This window comes from Tinamus guttatus, unplaced genomic scaffold, assembly GCF_059628265.1.
Source record: "Tinamus guttatus ecotype Peru unplaced genomic scaffold, ASM5962826v1 Tinamus_guttatus_pri_ptg000349l, whole genome shotgun sequence".
NCBI lineage: Eukaryota > Metazoa > Chordata > Aves > Tinamiformes > Tinamidae > Tinamus > Tinamus guttatus.
In genome coordinates, this window is record NW_028288883.1 from 111535 (window position 1) to 135704 (window position 24170).

Here is a 24170-nt window from a genome sequence, read left to right on the forward strand (position 1 = left end):
GCTCCCTCCTGCCCTGCCAGCCTCCAGCTCCCGGCTGCTCCACGCTCCCTCCTATCCCACCAGGCTCCAGCTCCATGCGGCTCCGCGCTCCCTCCTGTCCCACCAGGCTCTGGCTCCATGCAGCTCCATGCTCCCTCCTGCCCTGCCGAGCTCCAGCTCCATGCGGCTCCATGCAGCTCCATGCTCCCTCCTGTCCCACCAGCCTCCCGCTCCCGGCTGCTCCGCGCTCCCTCCTGTCCCACCAGGCTCCGGCTCCCGGCCGCTCCGCGCTCCCTCCTGCCCTGCCGGCCTCTGGCTCCGTGCGGCTCCGCGTTCCCTCCTGCCCTGCTGAGCTCCAGCTCCGTGCGGCTCCGCGCTCCCTCCTGCCCTGCCAGGCTCCGGATCCACATGGCTCCGCGCTCCCTCCTGTCCCACCAGGCTCCGGCTCCGCTCGGTTCCGCGTTCCCTCCCGCCCTGCCGAGCTCCAGCTCCATGCGGCTCCGCGCTCCCTCCTGCCCTGCCGGGCTCCGGCACACGACTCGGCTGCCGGAGCTGCTCCTCGCAGGAATGCAGGAGGCTCCATCTTGAGCCTTTTATGTCTCTCCCGTTTGACATTCCCTCGCACTTGCTTCCTCGGCGATCGCAGCTCCTGCAGCTCCGGCAGCGGTGCGTCCAGGTCCCCCTTTCCGCAGCCTCTGCGGAACAGGTTGGAGCGGCCGCGGGACGAGCGGCGCCGGGATGGGGTGGGATGTGTCCCGGCCGGCGCAGCCCGTCGGTGGCAGCAACACGTGCGGGTGTCCGGAGCAGCCCCCGCGCCTCGGGCCGACGCGCTGGAGCCGTCTCCCTTTTACGTGGGAATTCGGCCGGGGCCAATGGAGGGGTGGGGGGACAGGGACCGCGTCCCTTGGGCGCTTCCCGCGTCCCTGCGGGTCAGTGGGCGCTCGGGTCCCCTCCTGTCACCCGGCCGCGGTGCCGAAGCGCCGGTGGGAGCCGGGTGGGCGCTGGGGTGAGCGGGGGCACCGGCTGGTACCGGGGCCGGGCCTGGGCGGCCGGGCAGCCCCCGTCCCGGAGCGGATGTTCCGGGGGGGAATGGGGCGGCTGGAGCGCTGCCCGCGCCGGGCCGTGTCCTGCTGCCAGCCCTGTGCTGCCGGCAGCGCCGCCATGGCGCTCCGCACTCATCCTACCCCGCACGCATCCCGCTCCGCACGCATCCCGCTCCGCGTGCATCCCGCTCCGCGCGCATCCCACCCCGCGCGCATCCCGCTCCACACGCATCCCGCTCCGCGTGCATCCCGCTCCGCGCGCATCCCGCTCCGCACGCATCCCGTTCCATGTGCGTCCCACTCCATGCACATTCCACCCCGCATGCATCCCGCTCCACACACATCCCGCTCCTCACGCATCCCACCCCGCATGCATCCCGCTCCGTGCGCATCCCACTCCATGCACATCCCACCCTGCGTGCATCCCACCCCGCGTGCATCCCACCCCATGCGCATCCTGCTCCACACGCATCCCGCTCCGTGCGCATCCCACCCCGCATGCATCCCACCCCGCACGCATCCCTCTCCGTGTGTATCCCGTTCCGTGTGCATCCCGCTCCATGTGCATCCCGCTCCATGCGCATCCCACCCCAAACGCATCCCACCCCGCACACATCCCACTCCATGCGCATTCTGCTCCATACGCATCCCGCTGCACACACATCCCTCTCCGCACACATCCTGCTCCACACATGTCCCGCTCCATGCACATCCCTCTCCATGCTTTCCTCCCGCCGCTCCCGCCTAAATATCCCGTGGGAGAACTGAGGCCGCCCGTGACATCGCCACCGCGCCGAGGTCACCCGCGTGGCCGGGGACGCCCGGCCTCGTCCCCGCTGGAGCATTCCCTGTGTTCGTCGCTTCCCGGATGGATGCGGAGCATTCCCGCCCTGTGGGGCGCTGCTCTCCCTGCTCCTCTGCTTCCCGCTCCGCGCCGCAGCCGGCCCTTCCCGGGGAGGCTGCGGAGGCTCCGTCCTTGGAGACGTTGGGAAGCGCCGGGAGTCGCTCCCGGGCAGCTCTCGGTGACCCTGCTGGAGCAGGGGGGTGCGTGGGATCATTCCTAAAGGCCGCTCAAACTAGGAATGAACCTCTGCTCATTGTGAGGAATGAGCCTCATTCACGACCGGCCGCGTTCCTGCTTCCCGAACAGCCGAATCCGAGAATAACCCCCCTGTTTGTTCCTCCCCTAGTTCCTGAGGGAGGACCTGAATTACCACGACCCAACGGTGAAGCACAGCACCTTCCACGGCGAGGACAAGCTCATTAGCGTGGAGGACCTGTGGAAGGCCTGGAAGACGTCCGAAGGTAAATCCCAAATCCCAGCCCCGGCAAAACCCAGGCGGGCGAACCCGGCCCCCCGTGCCCCGCACCCGGACGCGTCGCATCCCTGCGGTTTGCTGGAATTCGGGAAACCCGAGCGGGAGCAGCAGAGGAGCTGCCGGAGGAGCCTTCGGCTGCGCCCCTGCTGCCTCCCGCGGGGCTCATCCACCTTCCTCCAATGTTTTGTTGCTCTTGTTCCTTTTTCCAGCTGCCAGCTCAGCTGCTAACTATGGGAATCAGCCCAAGGCCGATCCAGCAGCGCCGTGTCCTCCCTTTAAACCTCCAGCCCCACCAGGGGCTTCCCTGGGCTGAGAGCATCCCGAATACTTGAGCTGCACGGGGGGGTTAGAGATAACAGTTTTCAGGACCTCAGGGACCCCAGACCTAGTGAAAAGAAGGAAAACCAAGGCCTGGAGCTGACAGCGGAGATGAGCACGGCCAGGACAGAAGCCGCAAGCTGTTAGGAAGTGGGGCTGTTCTCGCTGGGAAGCAGGGAGAGGTTCAGTCACTTTAGCCCTGAAACTTCCCCAAAGTCCAAAGTCCCTGAAAAGGCTTCTGGGCACCTGGTCCCGGGATTCTGAGATGCCGGGAAGGGCCAGGGAAAGGCCCGGCGGCTTCGGTGTTTCTGAACAGAGCGTAGAAATTCCTGTTTTGAGAGGTCTTGGGGTTGGTTTTTCTTCTATTTCTACTCCAGAAACTTTGCCCTCAAGTACTGGGCTTCGTACAGGATGATATTCTGAGCCAAGAGCACTAGTAATAACCAGAAAAATCTGAAATGCCCCGAAAAGAGGGGCTTGGGGAGACTCTAGGAGCAGCAGCCCCTGTTGCAAGGGGCTCTCCCGGGCGGTTCCGTTTGGACCCTTTGCTCTGCGGGGTCGGTTCTGTGCTCGGTGCCTGTCCGTGCCAGCGCCGGGGCTGCCTCCTCCTCGTGCTCTGCCTCTTCGTTATCCTGTGGCACCCGCTGCTCTGGGGACCCGGATCTTGTCACTTGCCAGGGTCCCTGTGCTCTGGTCTTTCCCCTTCCCTCTGTGGCCCAAAACAGGTGATTTTACCAGCAAATATCGCTTGAAAAACTGGATCCCGCCCTTCGCTTCATCGCCTCGGAGGCTGCCCGTTTCTCACCCAAATCCTCTTTCTTTTGTGTCCAATTTGTCTGTCCCAGACTGGGATTTTTCGATGGTCTCCAAGCGCCGTGTCGGTGTGTGGCGGGGTGTAGGTTATAATCCTCCTGATCCCGGAATTCCTAAACACATTCTCGGCTGCAGCCTTGGAAACGCCGCTTGCAAACCGGGCGGCTCTTGCTGCAGCCGCAGGGCCTGGCCAGCCAACGTGTTTGAAATCCCTGTCCGAAACCTCAGGATGGGGGCGCCAGGGCAGGCCCCGCTCCCTGCTGCCGTCGGCCTTCCCGCGGGTTGGGGGCCTGGATCCGCAGGAGTTTTCCTGAGCTTGGGCACTTTGCTGGCTTCGAGTTCCTCCCGCGGGGCTGGGAGTCGTCCCGGCACTCCCAGGATCACCCTTTCCTCCTTTTACATCTTGCTGCCTTTTACCTAACTCTTGGCTCCAGTTCGTGTCGAACAGCCAACACCCTCCTGCCCTCTTTCCTTGGAAACCTCGAGCTCCTTGGAGCGAGCCGGGAGCTGTTCCTCATGCTTGTGTATTGACTCACTGCTGGCGCTGAAGAAATTCCCGAAGAAATTCCCGTGGCACCTGTGAATTCCGTAACGGCAGGAGCCTCCGGGCCTCCAGATGGACCCGTTCTCCAGGGGCGCTTGGAAACGGTGCGGAAGATCCAGGGATCCCAGGCCGGGAGGATGGCAGGCCGGGATGCCTGTGCCTGGCTGTGGAGCGCAGAGCTCGGAGGCTATTGGGGAACAGGCGCTTGGCACAGAACTCCCCAAAATCCAGAGGCGGTTGCCCACATCCCGGAGGGATGACTCACCTGGCTGCCCCCAGCCTTCCCGCCCTGCGGATTGGGCTCGGGAGCGACTGGGAATTCGCTCTCCTTGTGTGCATTTTCATGGAGCGCTTCGGCACGGCCTTGGCTTCGGGTCTGAGCTTGTGTGGCCAAACGGTGTGGAGAATCTCGGAGCCACACTCATTGCCTGGAGGTGTCGTGAAGAAACGGGGTGGAAACAATCCCACTGGGACGAGAGAAGGTCGCACTGGAGCATTGGGGGCAGCTCTGGGCTCCCCGGGACAGGAGGGACCTGGAGCTGCTGGAGAGGGGCCAGGGCAGAGCCACGAAGATGAGGAAGGGACCGGAGCAGCCGTCGTGTGAGGAAGGACTGAGCGAGCGGGGCCTGTCCAGCCTGGAGAGGAGCAGCCTGAGAGGGATGTGACCAACATGGACAAGGACCTGAGGGGAGAGTGCAGGGAGGATGGGGCCAAACTCTCCTGGGTGGTGGCCGGTGCCAGGACAAGGGGTGCCGGGGCCAAGCTGAAGCCCAGGCAGCTCCATGTCCATGTGAGGAAGAACTTCCTTGGTGTGAGGGTGCCGGAGCCCTGGCACAGGCTGCCCAGAGAGGCTGTGGAGTCTCCTGCTCTGGAGATCTCCAACCCGCCTGGATGCGCCCGGGTGCCCCGTGCTCCGGGTGTCCCTGCTGGAGCAGGGGCTGCACGGGGGGATCCCGAGAGCTCCCTGCCACCCCCAACCATCGCGGGATTCTGTGAGAAACAACCCCCGAGGCAGCGGGAGCCGCTGGGCCCCTCCAGCGGTCGCAGCAGGGTTGGCTCCTGCGTATCAGTGTGTGCCGCCCGCCCGGGTTCGCGCCGTTCGCTCCGTCAGCGCGTGGCGGGTTCGGCTCGGTGCCGGCAGCGCCGCTGAGCTGCCCCCTTGTTCCCCGCAGTGTACAACTGGACGGTGGACGAGGTGGTGCAGTGGCTCATCACCTACGTGGAGCTGCCGCAGTACGAGGAGACCTTCCGGAGGCTGCAGCTGAGCGGACACGCCATGCCCCGGTGAGCTCCCGCATCCCGCATCCCGCATCCCGACGGGACCCGGCTGCGCCTGCCACCCCTCCGGGATGCAGACTGGAGGGAAGGGCATCCCCGGCTTCACATCCCACCCCTCTGGGATGTGGGCTGGATGGAAGGGCATCCCCGGCTTCACATCCCACCCCTCCGGCCAGCGGGAAGGACGTCCCTGGCTGCGCCTGCCGTCCCTCCGGGCCTGCGGCTACGTGTATAGGGCCAAAGCCTCGAGCTGGAGCAGAACAGCCCTGCGCTGCTTCCCGGCGTTGTCCTTGGCTGCTTCCCAGCTCTGCCCCATGCTGCTTCTCGGCTCTTCCCTGTGCTGCTTCCCAGCTCTTTCCTGTGCCGCATCCCGGCTCTACCCCACGTTGCTTCCCGGCTCTCTCCTTGGCTGCTTCCCAGATCTGCCCTGTGCTGCTTCCCGGCTCTGTCCACACTACTTCCCGGCTCTTCCCTGCGCTGCTTCCCGGCTCTGTCCCACGCTACTTCCCGGCTTTGTCCTTGGCTGCTTCCCAGCTCTGCCCCGCGCCACATCCCGGCTCTTCCCTGCACTGCTTCCCGGCTCTTCCCTGCGCCGCATCCCGGCTCTTCCCTGTGCCGCATCCCGGCTCTTCCCTGCACTGCTTCCCGGCTCTTCCCTGTGCCGCATCCTGGCTCTTCCCTGTGCTGCTTCCTGGCTCTTCCCTGTGCCGCATCCCGGCTCTTCCCTGTGCTGCTTCCCGGCTCTTCCCTGCGCTTCCTCCGCAGCCTGAGGGAAGTCCCGGATTTCTCCCTCCCTGCCCGAGCTCCTTGGCAAAGGCTCCCGCCCCGCTTTATCCACACAGATTCCCTGTTTACGGCTCCCCCGCGCCGTGTTCCCGCGGCGCCCGCGCTCGCATGCTGACCCGAGCTCGGCTAGAACCTGCCGTGCAGGCAGCTAAACCCAGGGCAGCCCTTTGGGGTCGGAGATCCCTGCGCTCACAACGGGCCTGGGGTAAAAGCAGGTGTTTGGGGCAGACGAGTGGGCCAGTTTTCCTTCCGTATGAGAAATATGTTCCTATGCACTGGAACAGGCTGTCCAGAGAGGTTGTGGAGTCTCCTTCTCTGGAGATCTCCAAACCCGCTTGGACGCAGTCCTGTGCCACGTGCTCTAGGTGACCCTGCGTGTGCAGGGGTTGGACTGGATGATCCCTAGAGGTTCCTTCCAACCTTGAGCATTCTATGATTCTATGGACCCTGAAAGGAGATGTCAAAAGCGAATGGTATAGATTTGATTAAAAAAAATGAAAAAGAGAAACTGGCTGGTACAATAGTAAACAGGTCGGTTTTGTTAGGAAGGCGGTAGCTGAGATTGTCAGGGTTAATTTGATAAAATGGCCTTGCTTTTTCCTCTCGATTTCCAGCTAATACATAACACGTGGCTCGTTACCGCCTTGGCAGAGCTCCCTCGTTGAGGGATTCCTTTGCCTTCACCCCGCAGGGTTCCCTGTGCTTCCCACATCACCCCTCTTTGGTGGCCGTGATGGTCACGCGTACGTCTTGCCGTGCAGGTTAGCGGTGAACAACGTGACCATGATGGGAACCGTCCTGAAAATGACGGACCGGAGCCACCGGCAGAAGCTGCAGCTCAAGGCCCTGGACACGGTGCTGTTCGGACCTCCTCTCCGTAAGTACCGCTGCGGACGCGGCCGTTCCTTTCTGGAAGAGGGAAGGTTCCTGCGCACGTGGTGTCGAACGGCAACTGCACGCCCAGGTCAACCGAGCTGCCCCCTGCTTGATGTCCTGCGGGTAAATTGTCACCAGGAGAAGCAGCGGAACAAAGAACTGAAGCACCAAAAATTCCACAGGAACTTGAGGAAAAATTCCTTCCCAGTGAGGGTGCCAGAGCCCTGGAACAGGCTGCCCAGAGAGGTTGTGGAGTCTCCTTCTCTGGAGATCTTCAAACCCGCTTGGACGCAGTCCTGTGCCACGTGCTCTAGGTGACCCTGCGTGTGCAGGGGTTGGACTAGATGATCTCTAGAGGTCCCTTCCAACCTGGAGCATTCCATGATTCCATGATTCCATCATTCTATGAACCCGGTGCCGTCCAGGCCAGCGGCGGCTCCGCTGGTTCTTCTGGCTCACCTGCGGCTCAGTGCCGGTTTGGCTGCTCCCCTCACGTTCATTCCATCCCTCCCCTGTCTCCTGGCGTTTTAGGTGATGCTCCTCCTGGTGTCTCTCCCACTTATTCATGTTTTCCTCATTAACTTTTGATGCTTTTGTGAGGTTAAACAGAAACCTTGCTCGACGGGGCCTGTTTTGCTAAGCAAGCTGCAAAGGTGCTGGTTTTTCAGCATGGGCCGTGTTGCCTGTACTTGCTTTCCCGTTGAAGGTGCCGCTGTGTAAGAGGCTGGAAACGAGCGCACGGGGCAAATTCCCAGGCCGAGCGCAGGGATCCGGAATTCCCGCATCCTCCACGATTGCGGGCAGCAAACCCCCTGTTATCTGTCTTTTACCTGTCCTTTACCCCCTGTTAGCTGTCCCGGTGACACGGGCCGCGGCGGGAGCGCTCGCTGCGTCTTCACAGGGCTCCTTCATGGAGTCTAAGTTATACGGGGAGCCGCTTCGCTTCCCGCCATCCCTGCGCGAGCGGGACGGGAACGCCGGAGCGCGGGTGACGGTGCCGGGTCCTGCTCGGGGACGAGGACACAGACGACTTGTGATGACCCGAGAGGAAAGTTTACGGGTGTAGGAGGTGCTCCCTGCCGATCCCTGCCGCTGTGCGGCTGTTGTGCCGCTGTGCTGGGAGCTCCTCCGTGCTGCCGTGCGGCTGTTGTGCTGCTGTACTGGGAGCTGTTCCCTGCTGCTGTGCGGCTGTTGTGCCGCTGTGCTGGGAGCTCCTCCGTGCTGCCGTGCGGCTGTTGTGCCGCTGTGCTGGGAGCTGTTCCCTGCTGCTGTGTGGCTGTTGTGCCGCTGTGTTGGGAGCTGCTCTGTGCCTGTTGTGCCGCTGTGCTGGGACCTGTTCCCGGCTGCCCTGTGGCTGTTGTGCCGCTGTGTTGGGAGCTGCCCTGTGCCTGTTGTGCCGCTGTGTTGGGAGCTGTTCCCTGCTGTTCCCTGCTGCCATGCGGCTGTTGTGCCGCTGTGTTGGGAGCTGTTCCCTGCTGTTCCCTGCTGCCGTGCGGCTGTTGTGCTGCTGTGCTGGGAGCTGTTCCCTGCTGTTCCCTGCTGCCGTGCGGCTGTTGTGCCGCTGTGCTGGGAGCTGCCGTGCGGCTGTTGTGCTGCTGTGTTGGGAGCTGTTCCCTGCTGCCGTGCGGCTGTTGTGCCGCTGTGTTGGGAGCTGCCGTGCAGCTGTTGTGCTGCTGTGCTGGGAGGTGTCGTGCGGCTGTTGTGCCGCTGTGTTGGGAGCTGCCGTGCGGCTGTTGTGCCGCTGTGCTGGGAGCTGCCGTGCGGCTGTTGCGCCGCTGTGTTGGGAGCTGCCGTGCAGCTGTTGTGCTGCTGTGCTGGGAGCTGTCGTGCGGCTGTTGTGCCGCTGTGTTGGGAGCTGCCGTGCGGCTGTTGTGCCGCTGTGCTGGGAGCTGTCGTGCGGCTGTTGTGCCGCTGTGTTGGGAGCTGCCGTGCGGCTGTTGCGCCGCTGTGCTGGGAGCTGTTGTGCGGCTGTTGTGCCGCTGTGCTGGGAGCTGTCGTGCGGCTGTTGCGCTGCTCTGTTGGGAGCTGTCGTGCGGCTGTTGTGCCGCTGTGTTGGGAGCTGCCGTGCGGCTGTTGTGCCGCTGTGTTGGGAGCTGTTGTGCGGCTGTTGTGCCGCTGTGTTGGGAGCTGCCGTGCGGCTGTTGTGCCGCTGTGCTGGGAGCTGTTGTGCAGCTGTTGCGCCGCTGTGCTGGGAGCTGCCGTGCGGCTGTTGCGCCGCTGTGCTGGGAGCTGCCGTGCGGCTGTTGTGCCGCTGTGCTGGGAGCTGCCGTGCGGCTGTTGCGCCGCTGTGCTGGGAGCTGTCGTGCGGCTGTTGTGCCGCTGTGTTGGGAGCTGTCGTGCGGCTGTTGTGCCTCTGTGCTGGGAGCTGTCGTGCGGCTGTTGTGCCTCTGTGCTGGGAGCTGTTGTGCGGCTGTTGCGCCGCTGTGCTGGGAGCTGTTGTGCGGCTGTTGTGCCGCTGTGCTGGGAGCTGTCGTGCGGCTGTTGTGCCGCTGTGTTGGGAGCTGTTGTGCGGCTGTTGTGCCGCTGTGCTGGGAGCTGTTCCCTGCTGCCGTGCGGCTGTTGTGCCGCTGTGCTGGGAGCTGTCATGCGGCTGTTGTGCCGCTGTGTTGGGAGCTGCCGTGCGGCTGTTGTGCCGCTGTGCTGGGAGCTGCCGTGCGGCTGTTGTGCCGCTGTGCTGGCAGCTTCCCGTGGTGCCGGCAGCTGCCTCGAGGGATTCGGAGCCGGCCCTGCTCGGCGCAGCCTTTGGCCAGGGCAGACCCGGGAACGCAGCCCGCGGGGATCCGCGGGGATGGAGCGTGTTTGGGAGGTGGCGGTTGTTCCCCGACCGGCAGTCGGACGCGTTTGTCACCAGTTTGTGCCGAGGTTGGTGGTGAGGACGTCCCCCTCGCGCAGGCGGCAGCGCTCGGGGCGCCGGGCGCCTTTCCAGCCTGCTCCCCTCCTGCAGACCGGCCTTCGCGCTGGCAGGGCTGCAGTTCTGGGGGCTGATCCAAGCAGGAGCATCCATCCCGATCCAGGAGCTGCAGGGATCGGCCTCTCCGTGCCCCTCAGGAAGCGGGAAAACACAGCGCTAGGTGAGGCAGGAAAGGGAGCTTAGGAAAACAAGGAGCAGAATGAAGAGCAAGTCAGAAATCCTCTTCCGTGGAAGCAGCCCTCGGATGTCCCTTCCATGCGGGGCCGGGACGGGCTCCTGCAGCCGGGAATGGTGCCGGGCACGGCCGGGCGCGCGCGGCTCCGCGGGGACCCCGCGAGGTCGGTGTTTCTCTGCTGCTCCCCTAAACCCCCTCATTTCTACTGGGGGTCATTAGTTGTTCTCGTTAGCATTGTGCCCTTAATTACCGCCTACCCGTGCTGGGCTCGGCAGAGGCGCGGGGCGGTCGCCTCCCCCGCACAAGGATGCGCTCGCGAGGGGATTTGGGAGCAAATCCCCCCCTTTGGCTTTTCCTTATGGAGCTGGGCGTCCCTCGCAGCAGGGTGCATTTCCTCCCCTCGTAACACTTAAGCCTATTTGAGAAGGCGCTTGGGAGCCCGTGGGACATTATTTGTTCAAAGCAACGGCGTTTCGTAACCGAATACCGGGTTCACTTGTCCCTGCGAGATTTACGTGCCCAGGAACACGTGGAGCTCCCGCGTCGCGCTCCCTTGTCCGCTCCGCGCCGGGCCGGCCGCTCCGTCCCGCTCCGCGGCCCCGGGGACGGCTCCGCTCCCAGCCCCTGCGCGAGGGGTTGAGGCAGGTTCCCTCCAAGCTGTTCCCACAGGGCAATTCCCGGAGATTCCTGGAGGTGTGGTCTTTACTGCTGGCATTTCCCCTCCCAACGGAGCGGGGTGGAATTTATGGGAGAAGTAAAATGTCTTTTGTTTTCTTATGAAAATTGCTATGAAATTTCCAACCATTTTTCTTTTTTTAATTGCTACTAAGTGAGGGCCGTGGCGGTGCCAGACCCAGCGCCATGGGGGCATCCGGAGCGGTGCTGCCTGCGGCAGCGGAACATCAGGAGGCTCCTCCCGGGATGCAGGGAAGGAAGAGCATCCCGGGAGCGGCCGAGGGGACGCTCAGCGGTGCCAGCTCCGGAACAGCCCAAAGCTTCGGATTATTTGAGGATTATTTGCGATTATTTATTTACCATCCCTTGACTCGCGTAGCTGGAGGCAGCGACAAAGATCTCAGAGGCTCCAGCCTGGCAGACTGGATGCTCCTGGTGGGTGACGGAAAGGGAGGAATCACAGGTTTAAAGCAGGTGGATTGTGTGTGCTCTGGGGCTCCCTCCTCTTTCTTGGCCCCTTTCCCTCAGATTCACCCCTGCTTCCTCTGCTTTCCTTCCCACCATCACAGACTTGGAGTCCTGCTCCTGAACGGAGGCTGCAGAGAGAGGTCGGAAGACAACCCGAGCGCCTCGTGTTTGTGTCCTGCTCAGGGGCACTTCACTAGTAGCTCATACGGGATCCTGCAGAGCCTCTGCTGTGGCTACAGGACCGTACGACGGTCCCCCCTTTGCAAGGGACAACAGCGTTTCCCTTTGGAACCTCCTCGTGCTGATTGTATTTTAATGTAGCACGGATGAACTCACGTCCCTGGGGGGCTCTTCCGTCTCCACTGAGATGCCAGGGAAGGGGGGGACATCGCTGCGAATGCAGTCAGAATTTGGCATGGCTCGTGACACACTGCTCTGCAGGGCTCCCTGTGGGGCATCCCAAGCTGTTTATCATAGAATCACAGAATCATGGAATGATTGAGGTTGGAAGCGACCTTTCGAGGTCATCTAGTCCAACCCCTGCACACGCAGGGTCACCTAGAGCACGTGGCACAGGACTGCGTCCAAGCGGGTTTGAAGATCTGCAGAGAAGGAGACTCCACAACCTCTCTGGGCAGCCTGTTCCAGGGCTCTGGCACCCTCACTGGGAAGAAATTTTTCCTTAAGTCCCTGTGGAACTTTTGGTGTTTCAGTTTGTGGCCGTTTCCTCTAGTTCTGTCAGTGGCCACCAGTGAAAAGAGGCCGCCCCATCCTCCTCACTGCCTCCCTTGAGGTACTTCTAGACACTGCTCAGGTCCCCTCTCAGCCTTCTCTTCTCCAGCTGAACAGGCCCAGCTCCCTCAGCCTCTCCTCATAGGGCAGATGTTCCAGGCCCCTGATCATCCTCGTAGCCCTGCGCTGGACTCTCTCCAGCAGCTCCACATCCCTCTTGTCCTGTGGGGCCCAGAACTGGACACAATACTCCAGATGTGGCCTCACCAGGGCTGAGTAGAGCGGCGGGATCCCTCCCTCGACCTGCTGCAGATGCTCTTCTTATTGCCACACAGTCATGTCTGCAAATATTATTGAGTTTCATATTTCTTTTAGACTTTTGTTTTGCTTTCCCTTGTTCAAAATGTTCCCAAGTTCCTTTCATTAACAAATATTGATGTCTCTCTCTCACATTCCTTGTGAAACCTGACTCGTAATTCTTCCCAATACTATCCTGAATTCCCACGTCCAGCTGTGGGTCGGGGGGAGAAGTGCAGAGTTCGTGGTGGTGTTTCCCATTGGAGTTAGACGGTGTCTCTGGCTCTCTTGCAGTGACCCGTCACAACCACCTCAAGGACTTCATGCTGGTGGTGTCCATCGTCATTGGCGTGGGGGGCTGCTGGTTCGCCTATATCCAGAACCGCTATTCCAAGGAGCACATGAAGAAGATGATGAAAGACCTCGAGGGCCTCCACAGAGCTGAACAGTCTCTCCATGACCTTCAGGAAAGGTAATTCCCTCCCTGAGAAGGACTCGAGTGGGGAACGCGGCGCGATGTGACCGAGCACGGCTCCTCGTGCTTGCTCAGAGCTGCTTAACGTGCACCTTCTTGTCCTTTCTACGTTGCTCCTATGTCTTTTATTTTTTCTTTGGTTTGCCTTCTGCTCTGATTTTCATTATGGGCCCTAAGAAACTGGCTTTGAGCTTCAGGGAGAGCTTCACTCGCTTCTGCTGCTGGCCCGCGAGAGCCCTTGTCCCCTCCTGCTCCAGCTGGAGCTCCTGTGCTTGAGAATCTGAGGATTTCGTTCAATCCTCCTTTGGGGCATTGCTTCAATTCGAGCTTTCTGTTTCTCTACCCCTGTGACAGTGATTTGTACTCCTTGTCCAACTGATACTGAAGTGTATCAGCATTCTCCTTTTTTTTTTTTTTCTCCTGTGAAATTGTGGTGGAAATCTGCACCTAAAAGGGAAAAAAATAGCCTTTTTTCCCCCTTTTAATTATTTATTTTTACAAGCCTTTTTTTAAGGCAGATCAGGCTGTTCCACCCCGTCTTTTAGCAGGGGACAAGTGCAGTGACGGAGCAGGAGCGGCTCCGCAGAGGCATCGCACCCCTGTGTAAATCGGCGGGCAGGCGGGTTTGCCAGAAAGGATTAAAAAGGAAACCATTTCTGAGTAGTAGATGTGAGTAGCCACAACCTGGGCACTCGCTGCTGCCGGGGTCTTTCCTTGGTCCCGCTGGGCAGAGCTCGGTGGCCTTGGCGAGGCTGCCCCTGTTGCAGGAGCGGCTGCAGCGGCGCTGCCTGTGTGGGAGGTCCCTGCGTCCAGGGAGCAGCGAGCGCCAGCCCCACCGGCCTCTCTCAGCACAGAGGTTTTCATGGAATCATGGAATGCTCAAGGTTGGAAGGGACCCCTAGGGATCATCCAGTCCAACCCCCTGCACACGCAGGGTCACCTAGAGCACGTGGCACAGGACTGCGTCCAAGCGGGTTTGGAGATCTCCAGAGAAGGAGACTCCACAACCTCTCTGGGCAGCCTGTTCCAGGGCTCTGGCACCCTCACTGTCAGGAAATTTTTCCTTAAGTTCCTGTGGAACTTTTGGTGTTTCAGTTTGTGGCCGTTTCCTCTAGTTCTGTCGGTGGCCACCAGTGAAAAGAGGCCGCCCCATCCTCCTCACTGCCTCCCTTGAGGTACTTCTAGACACTGCTCAGGTCCCCTCTCAGCCTTCTCTTCTCCAGGCTGAACAGAAGAGAAGGAGCTTTTCCTTAAGGAGTTTTATTTAAGTGTAGCTGTAGCCGGCAGCACAACCTTGCAGGCCTGGGCTCTCTCAGTTTTTAGTTATTTTCAATGCAATCTTCTGCGCTGGTGGTGCCAAACTGGGCCGGGTGCCGTGTCCGTGACACGGATACGTGATCCGCTTCCTTTTGCCATGAAGACAGGGAAAACCACCCTGCCCGTCAGTCCACGGAGGAGCCAGTTCTAGCAAGCAGGTTGCTCCGCAGAGCTTGGCCTCGTGTCACGTTACGAGCTGGAAAGCGCCCAAGGGAAGAGACGGTCCCACGGCCAGAAGGGCCGTGCGGATTCCTGCTCGGAGCTCCGCTCCGGGGGGAGTTATCCCCGGGCCGCAGAGCCAGGATGGAGCCCAGGATGAAGGAGCTGCTGGGAGCAGTTGGCGGCCGCAGCGATTCCGCACGCCGGGAATGACCTTGGGCGCCGTTGCCGAGGGCAGGACAACATAAACACGCGGCTGTGCCCAGCGAGGGAGCTAATGCCGCAAAGCCGGGGCCGCAGGAACAGCCGCCCGCGTGCGCCGGGCACCGCAGAGGGCACCGAGCGGGACCTCCCGCTCCCTGCAGGGCCCAAATTGCTCTAGTTCTTCCCTAAATGGGAAATTGGCCTTCGCTCCTCCACCCTGGCCTCCCGGGAGCTCCCGAGGGAGGGAATTGCAGCAGGGAATAGTGGTTAAAAACCTGCTCGTGGCCGGGCGACAAAGTCATTCTGCAGCTTTTGTCCCCAAGCAATGTAGGAAACTGCAGGGGTGCTGTTAGGGGAAAAACAGGAGAAAGGGGAAATACACAGTGTGATGGAGTCCTAGGAAAGAACCGTGGGGATAAAGCTGCTTCCCTCCTGTGCATCAAAATACTGGGGAAATTCCCCTCTAAATGGAGGCATTTTGGTGCTTCGGGATTTTTCGGAGGCTGAGTATGGGAGAGCTGGAGCAGCCTGCGTGGGGCAGAGAGCGGGGGTTTATCGGGAAACGCGGAATGTCTTGGCAGGGCTCTTAATTTGGGAGCAAAAACATCTGAGTTTCTCAACAGAGCTGTAAATTGAAAATAAACATTTCCTAGCGCAGAGCCAGCACCATGGCCACCGCGAGGGCAGCCCGTCTAGATTTGGCTGGAGTTGCCGTCTGTATCCCAAAAAGCAGCCTGAATGACCGGGGCCCTGAGCAGTTGTGTCCACCGTGGCGAGGAGCAGCTTGAACCTTGATCCATGAGGCAGCAGTTTGTCACCACAGAGGTTCAGAATCCTGGAATGGTTGGGGGTGACAGGGCCCTCTCGGGATCCCCCCGGGCAGCCCCTGCTCCAGCAGGGACACCCGGAGCACGGGGCACCCGGGCGCATCCAGGCGGGTTGGAGATCTCCAGAGCAGGAGACTCCACAGCCTCTCTGGGCAGCCTGTGCCAGGGCTCCGGCACCCTCACACCAAGGAAGTTCTTCCTCACATGGACATGGAGCTGCCTGGGCTTCAGCTTGGCCCCGGCACCCCTTGTCCTGGCACCGGCCACCACCCAGGAGAGTTTGGCCCCATCCTCCCTGCACTCTCCCCTCAGGTCCTTGTCCATGTTGGTCACATCCCTCTCAGGCTGCTCCTCTCCAGGCTGGACAGGCCCCGCTCGCTCAGTCCTTCCTCACACGACGGCTGCTCCAGTCCCAAGGGTGGCCCCTGTATGTGAAGGCTTGGTTAAATCCTCTATATAAGAAAAGAGCAAGCACCTTCACTTGACCCATGGTCTGAGCACCTGCACTTGCGCTGTATGGAGCTGTATTCTGTAGTAACTGCTGCTTTTTTCCGACTCTATCCGTGTCCATCTGATCTGAACTGGAGCGGAAAGCAGAGCCCTTTCCAAGCAGGTGGGCAGCAGTGGGTTGGCAGGAGCAGGCGCTCTCCTCATTTCATTCCATGGAGATTCCCGCTCTGCAAAGTCCTCCTTACGCAGCTGGGTGGTGGTTTCTCGGTCTTTTCCAGGTGAGGGGAATTCAGCCTTGTTTACAGGACGGGTACAGGGAGGCCGGGGCCGAGTCCTGCTGTCCCCTCTCTGATCTGTCACTCCTGGGCGTCTCCCTGGTATTTTGCTCTCTGCTTTGGATCTTGAAGACCTGAAATGGGGGTAGATTTTGTCATTTGGACATACTCACTTCTGGCTAAAACGTTTTCACTGGTGGTTCTAAGCAGATTGACTGGTTTTCTTTCATTTTATGGGTAGTCCTACTCATCCTCTGAAACCTCTATGCTGTAAAACACTTTTGAGAGAGAAGTTAATGCCTCAAAGGTGCAACGGTCTGTTAGACTGGTGAAAAAGCCATAACATCATTGTACTCAATCCAATAGCTAGAAGAGACGTTCTAGAAATTCCTCTCCTCTCGATTTGAAGGTACACAAAGATGGAGTCTCCACGTGCCTCAGAACCTTGATCCTGGCTTTAGCTGTGGCCACGTTTTCCAAAGAAGGATCTTTACTTTTCATGGGAATCACTTGGATTCTAGCTGCTGGTTCTTGCAAAGAAGGAAACCCTGTAATATTCTGTTTTAAGAGTAGTACTTAGCATGATTTTTCAGAACCTCGATTATGAAGTGAACCGCTTCATTTCAATTGAGTATTTGCCAAACCTTATTTTCTTCTCGAATTTTGCAGTTTTTATCCCTAGGGAAAAAAGGGAGGGAGGTGAAATCTGTTTCAGAGAGGCCCAGCTAACGCTGAGCCGTTGCTGCGGTGGGAGCTGGAGCCCTTGGAGTCCCCTTGGAGCGCTCCGGCCTCAGCAGGCCGGGTTCACCCCGGAGGCTCGTCCAAGTTCAGGGAAGTGGTGCCGGGGTTGTGTTTCCGCTGCTCCGGCTCCCAATGATTTACGCTCCCGATTTTCCTTTCCCTGGAAGGTTGGCACATCAACGTGCTGTATCCAAAAGAGGCAGCAAATTGGCAAATTGGCCGGATTCCTTTTCCACCTCCCACAAAACACAAGCGTAGAAGGAGCTTTGCAGCAGCCGTTGTGGCTGCAGAGCTGTGTCCGTTCCAGGCTGCCACTGCTTGGGGCTGCCGTGCGGAATTCCATGATTTAATCCTGTCACAAATAAAAATAATCACTTCCGAGCAGGACTGTGGCATGTCTAAATTTGAACACTCTTGGAAATGGAGCACACAGACATCCTATCTGTATAGTCATACCTGCCCAGGCATAGCATTTTTTTTCTCCCTCTCTCTTTTTTTTTTAAGGCAAAGGTCTTCATTTCTGTAAAAGTATTAAAAAATTAAAGGATTTTGGAGGTTATTTAAGAAGACCTTGGTTTGTGTACTTTGGATAATTAAGAAAATAACTATGGAGTGTTTTAAGAAAATAACTATGGAGTGTTTTTAGAAAATAACTAAGGCTGGGTATTTGCGGCTGACAATTTAATTTCTTCTCAGGCACGGTGAACTTTCGCCTTGGCTTTTCCAATATGCCTCTGTTGACATGAACACAGAGTAAATAAAAGCCGGGTTTGGCTGGCGGGACCGCGTCGCTGCCGGGGCCGCGCGTGGGCTGGTGGCAGCCCCGCGCCGGGCGCTCTGTGTGTTGCAGGCTGCAGAAGGCGCAGGAGGAGCATCGCTCCGTGGAGGTGGAGAAGGTGCACCTGGAGAAGAAGCTGCAGGACGAGATCAGCATCGCCAAGCAGGAGGCGCACCGGCTGCGCGAGCTGCGCGAGGGCACCGAGAACGAGCTCAGCCGGCAGAAATACGCGGAGCAGGAGCTGGAGCAGGTGAGGGGCCGCGGCCCGCGCTGCGCCTGCGCGGAGGGCACCTCGCCGAGGGGTAGGTGCCCTCGTGAACGTGCACACAGGCTGTGCCAGCAAGGTGTAGGTGCCCATGTGTCCGTGCACACAGGCCATGCCAACAAGGTGTAGGTGCCTGTGTGTCCCTGCACACAGGCTGAGCCAGCAAGGTGTAGGTGCCCATGTGAATGTGCACACAGGCTGTGCCAGCAAGGTGTAGGTGCCTGTGTGTCCCTGCACGCAGGCCGTGCCAGCAAGGTGTAGGTGCCTGCAGTGCACCTGTACACAGGCCATGCCAGCAAGGTGTAGGTGCCCACGTCAATGTGCACACAGGCTGTGCCAGCAAGGTGTAGGCGCCCGTGTGAACATGCACACAGGCTGTACCAGCAAGGTGTAACTGCCCATGTGTCCCTGCACGCAGGCCGTGCCAGCAAGGTGTAACTGCCCATGTGTCCGTGCACACAGGCTGTACCAGCAAGGTGTAGGTGCCTGCAGTGCACCTGTACACAGGCCGTGCCAGCAAGGAGGAGGTGCCCATGTGTCCCTGCACACAGGCTGTGCCAGCAAGGTGTAGGCACCCGTGTGAACATGCACACGGGCTGTACCAGCAAGGTGTAGGTGCCCGCGGTGCCCCTGCACACAGGCTGTGCCAGCAAGGTGTAGGTGTCCACGTGAATGTGCACACAGGCCGTGCCAGCAAGGTGTAGGTGCCCATGTGTCCCTGCACACAGGCCATGCCAGCAAGGTGTAGGTGCCCACGTGAATGTGCACACAGGCTGTACCAGCAAGGTGTAGGTGCCTGTGTGTCCCTGCACACAGGCCATGCCAGCAAGGTGTAGGTGCCCGCAAGAACGTGCACACAGGCTGTGCCAGCAAGGTGTAGGTGCCCGTGTGTCCCTGCACACAGCCCATGCCAGCAGGGTGTAGGTGTCCACGTGAATGTGCACACACACCGTACCAGCAAGGTGTAGGTGCCTGCAGTGCCCCTGCACACAGGCTGTGCCAGCAAGGTGTAGGTGCCCATGTGTCCCTGCACACAGGCTGTGCCAGCAAGGTGTAGGCACCCATGTGAACATGCACACAGGCTGTACCAGCAAGGTGTAGGTACCCGCGGTGCCCCTGCACACAGGCTGTGCCAGTAAGGTGTAAGTGCCTGCATGCCCCTGCACACAGTCCATGCCAGCAAGGTGTAGGTGCCCCTGTGTCCCTGCACACAGACCGTTCCAGCAAGGCCGGGGACAGCAGCTCCCTCAGCTTCACCCTGCTGACACGGCCAGGGGGGCTCTGCCTGTAGTGCTCCTTCACCTTTGGTTTTTGCTCCCCTCTGGGGAGAAGAGGCCCACGTGTTTCCCTCCGCGTGCCGTCCCGCTGGCCCCGTGGAGCAGCGGTGCCCGTGGGCGCTTGGCAGGACGGTGCCGGTGCCGAGCCGGGCTCGACTGCGCTGCCACCTTGCATCTCCTCCGCTTACCGTAGCCTTCAACCCCACATCCAATCCCTAAGCTCCCTCTTGCTTTCTTTTCCCCTCTTGCACCCTTTCGTGCCTTTGGGAGTGCTTGAGAACAGCTCCGGTTGTTCTTAACCGCGTTTTGTTGTGGAGTAGAGGCCGTACGAGCTCAGCTGCGAGCGCAGCCCAGCTCCGAAATGAAGCCCCAGATCAGAGTCTGCAGGGGTAGAGTTCATAGAATCATAGAATCATAGAATCATAGAGTGCTTAGGGTTGGAAGGGACCTCTAGAGATCATCCAGTCCAACCCCCTGCACACGCAGGGTCACCTAGAGCACGTGGCACAGGACTGCGTCCAAGCGGGTTTGAAGATCTCCAGAGAAGGAGACTCCACAACCTCTCTGGGCAGCCTGTTCCAGTGCTCTGTCACCCTCACTGGCAAGAAATTTTTCCTGAAGTTCCTATGGAATTTTTGATGTTTCAGTTTCCGGCCATTTCCTCTAGTCCTATCAGTGGCCACCAGTGCAAAGAGGCCGGCACCATCCTCTGCACTCCCTCCCTTGAGGTACTTCTAGACACTGCTCAGGTCCCCTCTCAGCCTTCTCTTCTCCAGCTGAACAGGCCCAGCTCCCTCAGCCTCTCCTCATAGGGCAGATGTTCCAGGCCCCTGATCATCCTCGTAGCCCTGCGCTGGACTCTCTCCAGCAGCTCCACATCCCTCTTGTCCTGTGGAGCCCAGAACTGGACACAATACTCCAGATGCGGCCTCACCAGGGCTGAGTAGAGGGGCAGGATCACCTCCCTCGACCTGCTGGAGACGCTCTTCTTAATGCAGCCCAGGATCCCATTGGCCTTCTTGGCCACGAGGGCACCTGCTGCCTCATGGTCAACTTGTCGTCCACCATGACACCCAGGTCTTTCTCCACAGAGCTGCTCTCCAGCTCAGAGTTCATCCGCAAATCCCCAGAACGGTCACCCTGAGTCCCAGGATACACCTGGAAGAGGCCTGCGAGAGCGTCTGTAAATATCTGCAGATGTTGTGGCCACAGTGAAACCTGTGTTTGGTCCACAAGGTTGTACAGAACGTTTGTGTGGTATTAAAATAACTGATCAGAGGCCACAAAAGACTTTGCAATCCTATACCTAAACCCCCCAAATTTAAAATAAAAGGCACAAAAGCTTTAATACAATGGATTAAAAAATGTAAATCAGGGCTATGCTAGTGGTACCTGTTTGCAGTAGCAGAGGACAAAATAAAAGCATCAGGTTTCACCTCAAAACTCTGTTTTGTCTAAAAGGAAGTCCTGCGAAGGAAGTCCCCAGAATGGTTCCTATTGCTCCTTCCTATTTTACCCGTGGGAACTTGAATATATAGATCAGTTTAAACTGAAATTGTGCAAGCCAGAACTGCCCGAGCCAAGCAAGCCCCTTGGATAATGTCGGGCCGTTCAGCTTCTCCTCCCACCCACCTGCCCAGTCTGGTTTGCCACCATGGAGCAAATGAAACAGGACCCTGGCATCTGCATTGACAAGGGCACAAACATCTGTCCTGGCCCTCCAGTAATGCATGAGTCCCGGTGCACGATAGCCTCAAATATAGAGACAGTCAACAAAGAGCAAGTGGCCTTTTGCCTTCCTTTCCCTTCCCTTCCCACGTGGAATACTGACACTCCATCCACAGACTCCTTTTGTAAGCTTTGCTTTCTGGATCCTCGGTCATTCCTATCTTGTCCTGCAGACACCCGTAAACTCATTGAGCTCCATTTCAGAACGTGCATTTGGACATAGAATCGTAGAACCATTAAGGCTGGAAAGGACCTTTGGAGATGATCTAGTCCAACCCCTGCACACGCAGGGTCACCTAGAGCACGTGGCACAGGGCTGCGTCCAAGCGGGTTTGAAGATCTCCAGAGAAGGAGACTCCACAACCTCTCTGGGCAGCCTGTTCCAGTGCTCTGGCACCCTCCCTGTCAATAATTTTTTCCTCAAGTTTTTCTATATTTCCATTAAAAAAGAGAAAGAAATTCAATCATTTGGTGCTGTGGGCCGTTCAGTGAGGACGTGTAAGCTTTCTGCTGTGGCGCTGAGCCCTTGTCCTGACCTTGCAGAGAAGGCAGAGCCCCATCCTTTCCACTTTCCTCCTCCACTTTACACGTGCTGTGTGGGAAAGGGCAGAGCTGACTTACCCACTCTGTCGTTTCCGGGGAGCCTGCGTGGGGGCTGCGCTGGAGGGTGAGTATCGGCTGTGCCCGCCTGTCCCACACCGCGTGGTTGTAACCGTCACCACCGCAGGGAGCTCCGGACACCGACACCATTAACCCGTCACTCCCCCGGCCTCGGGACTCGGCAGCCTCTGAGATACCCTGGGGTCGCAGACTCAAATCACAGCATCCACTGAGAGCTGTTGCTCAAAAGGCACCGGAGGGTTGGGAATCTCCTGCTGGAGTCCAGCTGCACATGGACCGCGCCAGCAAGGTGGAGGTGCCCATGTGTCCCTGCACACAGGCTGTGCCAGGGACACGTATATTAGAAAATAATATATTGCTGGGTCCATTTGTACTGGGCTTTATAGGGTCCTTCTGCCCCTGAGCCAGGAGCCCAGCCCGTGCTACCGGCCCGAGTTGCTCCGAGTGCTCGGAACGGGATCCCGGCAGGTTTTGCAGGAGAGCCCCGGCTGCTCCGGGCACCGCTGCCCTCCGCGGAGCTCCCGGACACCTCGTTCCCATGTGTGTTTTGAGCACCCCTCTCCCCTCGGGGCTAATGTCTGCTTGGCCTATTCCCAAATCCCAGGCCCTTGTCCATGGGAATTCGAGTTTCCTGGGCAGCGAGAGGAGAGGTTGGAGCGGATGATGTCGAAGGGAAAATTAAGGCCTTCCTGTGAACGGTGATGCCAAGTTTGTAAATTTGTCACCTATTCAGGCAGCGTTTCGCTTGGGTCACAATGTGCCCCGAGATAAAAGAGGAAATTTCCAAATAATTGGTGCGTTTGACATGGCTAAGCCAGGACGGATTTAAATTGGAGCGAATTAAATAGCCCACTAAGGAAAAAGCTCCCGCTCTGAAGGGTGTTTTAAAAATGCCCGTTTGCAGCTAGCTCGAGGCTGCGCGATCTGGGAGGTGGGAATCGAGGTTGTGCCAGGTTCAACGTGTGCGACGTCCCCTCGCGCAGCGCGTGGTCAAGGGGAGCGGATGGTCCTTGGCCAGCTCTGGCGCTCCGGAGTCCTGCCCACGGTTTCGGCACCTTTGGCACCCGCTTTCTTGGCGTTTCATAGAATCATAGAATGCTTAGGGTTGGAAGGGACCTCTAGAGATCATCCAGTCCAACCCCCCTGCACACGCAGGGTCACCTAGAGCACGTGGCACAGGACTGCGTCCAAGCGGGTTTGAAGATCTCCAGAGAAGGAGACTCCACAACCTCTCTGGGCAGCCTGTTCCAGTGCTCTGGCACCCTCACTGTTAAGAAACTGTTTTGCAGCGGGATTGCTGGAGGCCAGGCCGAGCGCTGCCAACGCTCTTGCCTAAAGCGCAATTCCCCCGGGACTAACTCCGTGTCACCCCGTCGGGATTTATGGCTGGAGAGCGGCTGGTTTGTGCCGCGCTGGAGGAGAACGGGCCCTTCTCTTGCGGCAGCGGGGCAGGGATAGGGCGGACGAGCCGCGAGGAAGCAAAGGAGTCCGGCTGGGAATGCGGGAGCCGCTTCCCAAGGGAGCTGCGGGCTGCTCTGCCGTGCTGGAGAGCAAGGCCCGGGCCTCCCTGCCCCGGGATGCTCTCCCGCGTGCCGACCTCGGCTGCTCTCGGGAAGAAGAGGGAATTCCAGGCCGTCCCGCTCCGCTCCCCGGTGCATTGGGAGCGCCGGGCCGGCCGGGCCGCGTCCTCACGCTGCCGCTCGCTCCTAGGTGCGCATGGCCCTCAAGAACGCCGAGAAGGAGCTGGAGTCGCACTGCAGCTGGGCTGCGCCCGAGGCGCTGCAGAAGTGGCTGCAGCTCACACACGAGGTGGAGGTCCAGTACTACAACATCAAGAAGCAGAACGCCGAGAAGCAGCTGCTGGTGGCCAAGGAGGGGGTGAGAGCTTGTCCCGTTATCCCGCGTCCTCCCCAGCGTCCGCGTGTTCCCTTCCTCTCCGCACGCTCCGTCCGTGCCTCCCCTCTCCGTTCAGCCTCTCGTTTCACTCGGCTGCAATGAAGCGCAGGAAGGCTGAGCTCACAGCACGGCCGAGAAAATCATGCCGTGTGGTTGTGTCACTTTCCCAAGTGAAAGTCGTGCTGTAACGTCCTGATGGCAGCGTGTCACAGCACTCTCGCTTTGTCACCGCAATCGCCCTGCATCTGCAGCCTCAAAGCGCAGCACAAACTTCCACCAAGGTGCAACTGAGAACGAGCGTTTGTCCATCCCTGCCCTGCAGGGCTTGCCCTGGGAAGACCCATCGCGGTCGGGTCTAATTTTCATATTAAGGTTAACTAGGCTGAAGTCCGGGAGGATGCAGAGTGTTGGTTGTTGTCTCTGCTGGAAGCACTCAATAAACAGCAAAGTTTGCACCTTTCTCAGTAACGTTTTCTGCCAAGTGTTTCACCTGCAAAGGCAACAACCTTTCTAATACGCGCGTGTGATTTGCAGCTACGAATCACTTCTGCATTCCCAGTTGCTGAACATGTGGTTTGCCAACCGCGAAATAACAAGCTGCAGGGAAGCTGTTGTAACATGTACTCGTCTCGGCGGATCCAGCGCTGACGGCACAGAAAAATCTGTCCGTCTTGTTCTGGGTTTATTCCAAACATTTTCTCATGTCAGCGGTTTGCTTTCTGTTGAGGCAGGCACCGTGTTCACGGCCTTGGTTTGTCTCAAGTTAACCCACCCCATCTTGTGAGCCAAAGAGCTGAACTCCAAAGGGAAGGTTAAAACACCCGTAGGGCATTAATGTATTCCTTGGATAATTTACCCAAGAGAAAGACAAAATAAGCTTCCTAAGACAGTCATTGAACGTAGGAAGTAGCTCGTTCAGTCCCCGGAGACTGTTTGGAAATGA

The 24170-nt window shown here is 59.1% G+C and overlaps 1 protein-coding gene across 4 annotated transcripts in view; it reads left to right on the forward strand.

The window, feature by feature from the left end:
• The window catches only part of STIM1 (stromal interaction molecule 1), a 52088-nt gene that overhangs the window by 16781 nt on the left and 11137 nt on the right, over positions 1-24170 (forward strand). For all 4 annotated transcript variants that reach the window (XM_088529827.1, XM_088529828.1, XM_088529825.1 and 1 more), the window contains exons 3-8: positions 2213-2327; positions 5189-5300; positions 6842-6957; positions 12509-12686; positions 17513-17690; positions 23042-23209. In XM_088529827.1, coding sequence (XP_088385953.1) covers positions 2213-2327; positions 5189-5300; positions 6842-6957; positions 12509-12686; positions 17513-17690; positions 23042-23209 — 867 coding nt within the window. The remainder of the gene's footprint in view (positions 1-2212; positions 2328-5188; positions 5301-6841; positions 6958-12508; positions 12687-17512; positions 17691-23041; positions 23210-24170) is intronic.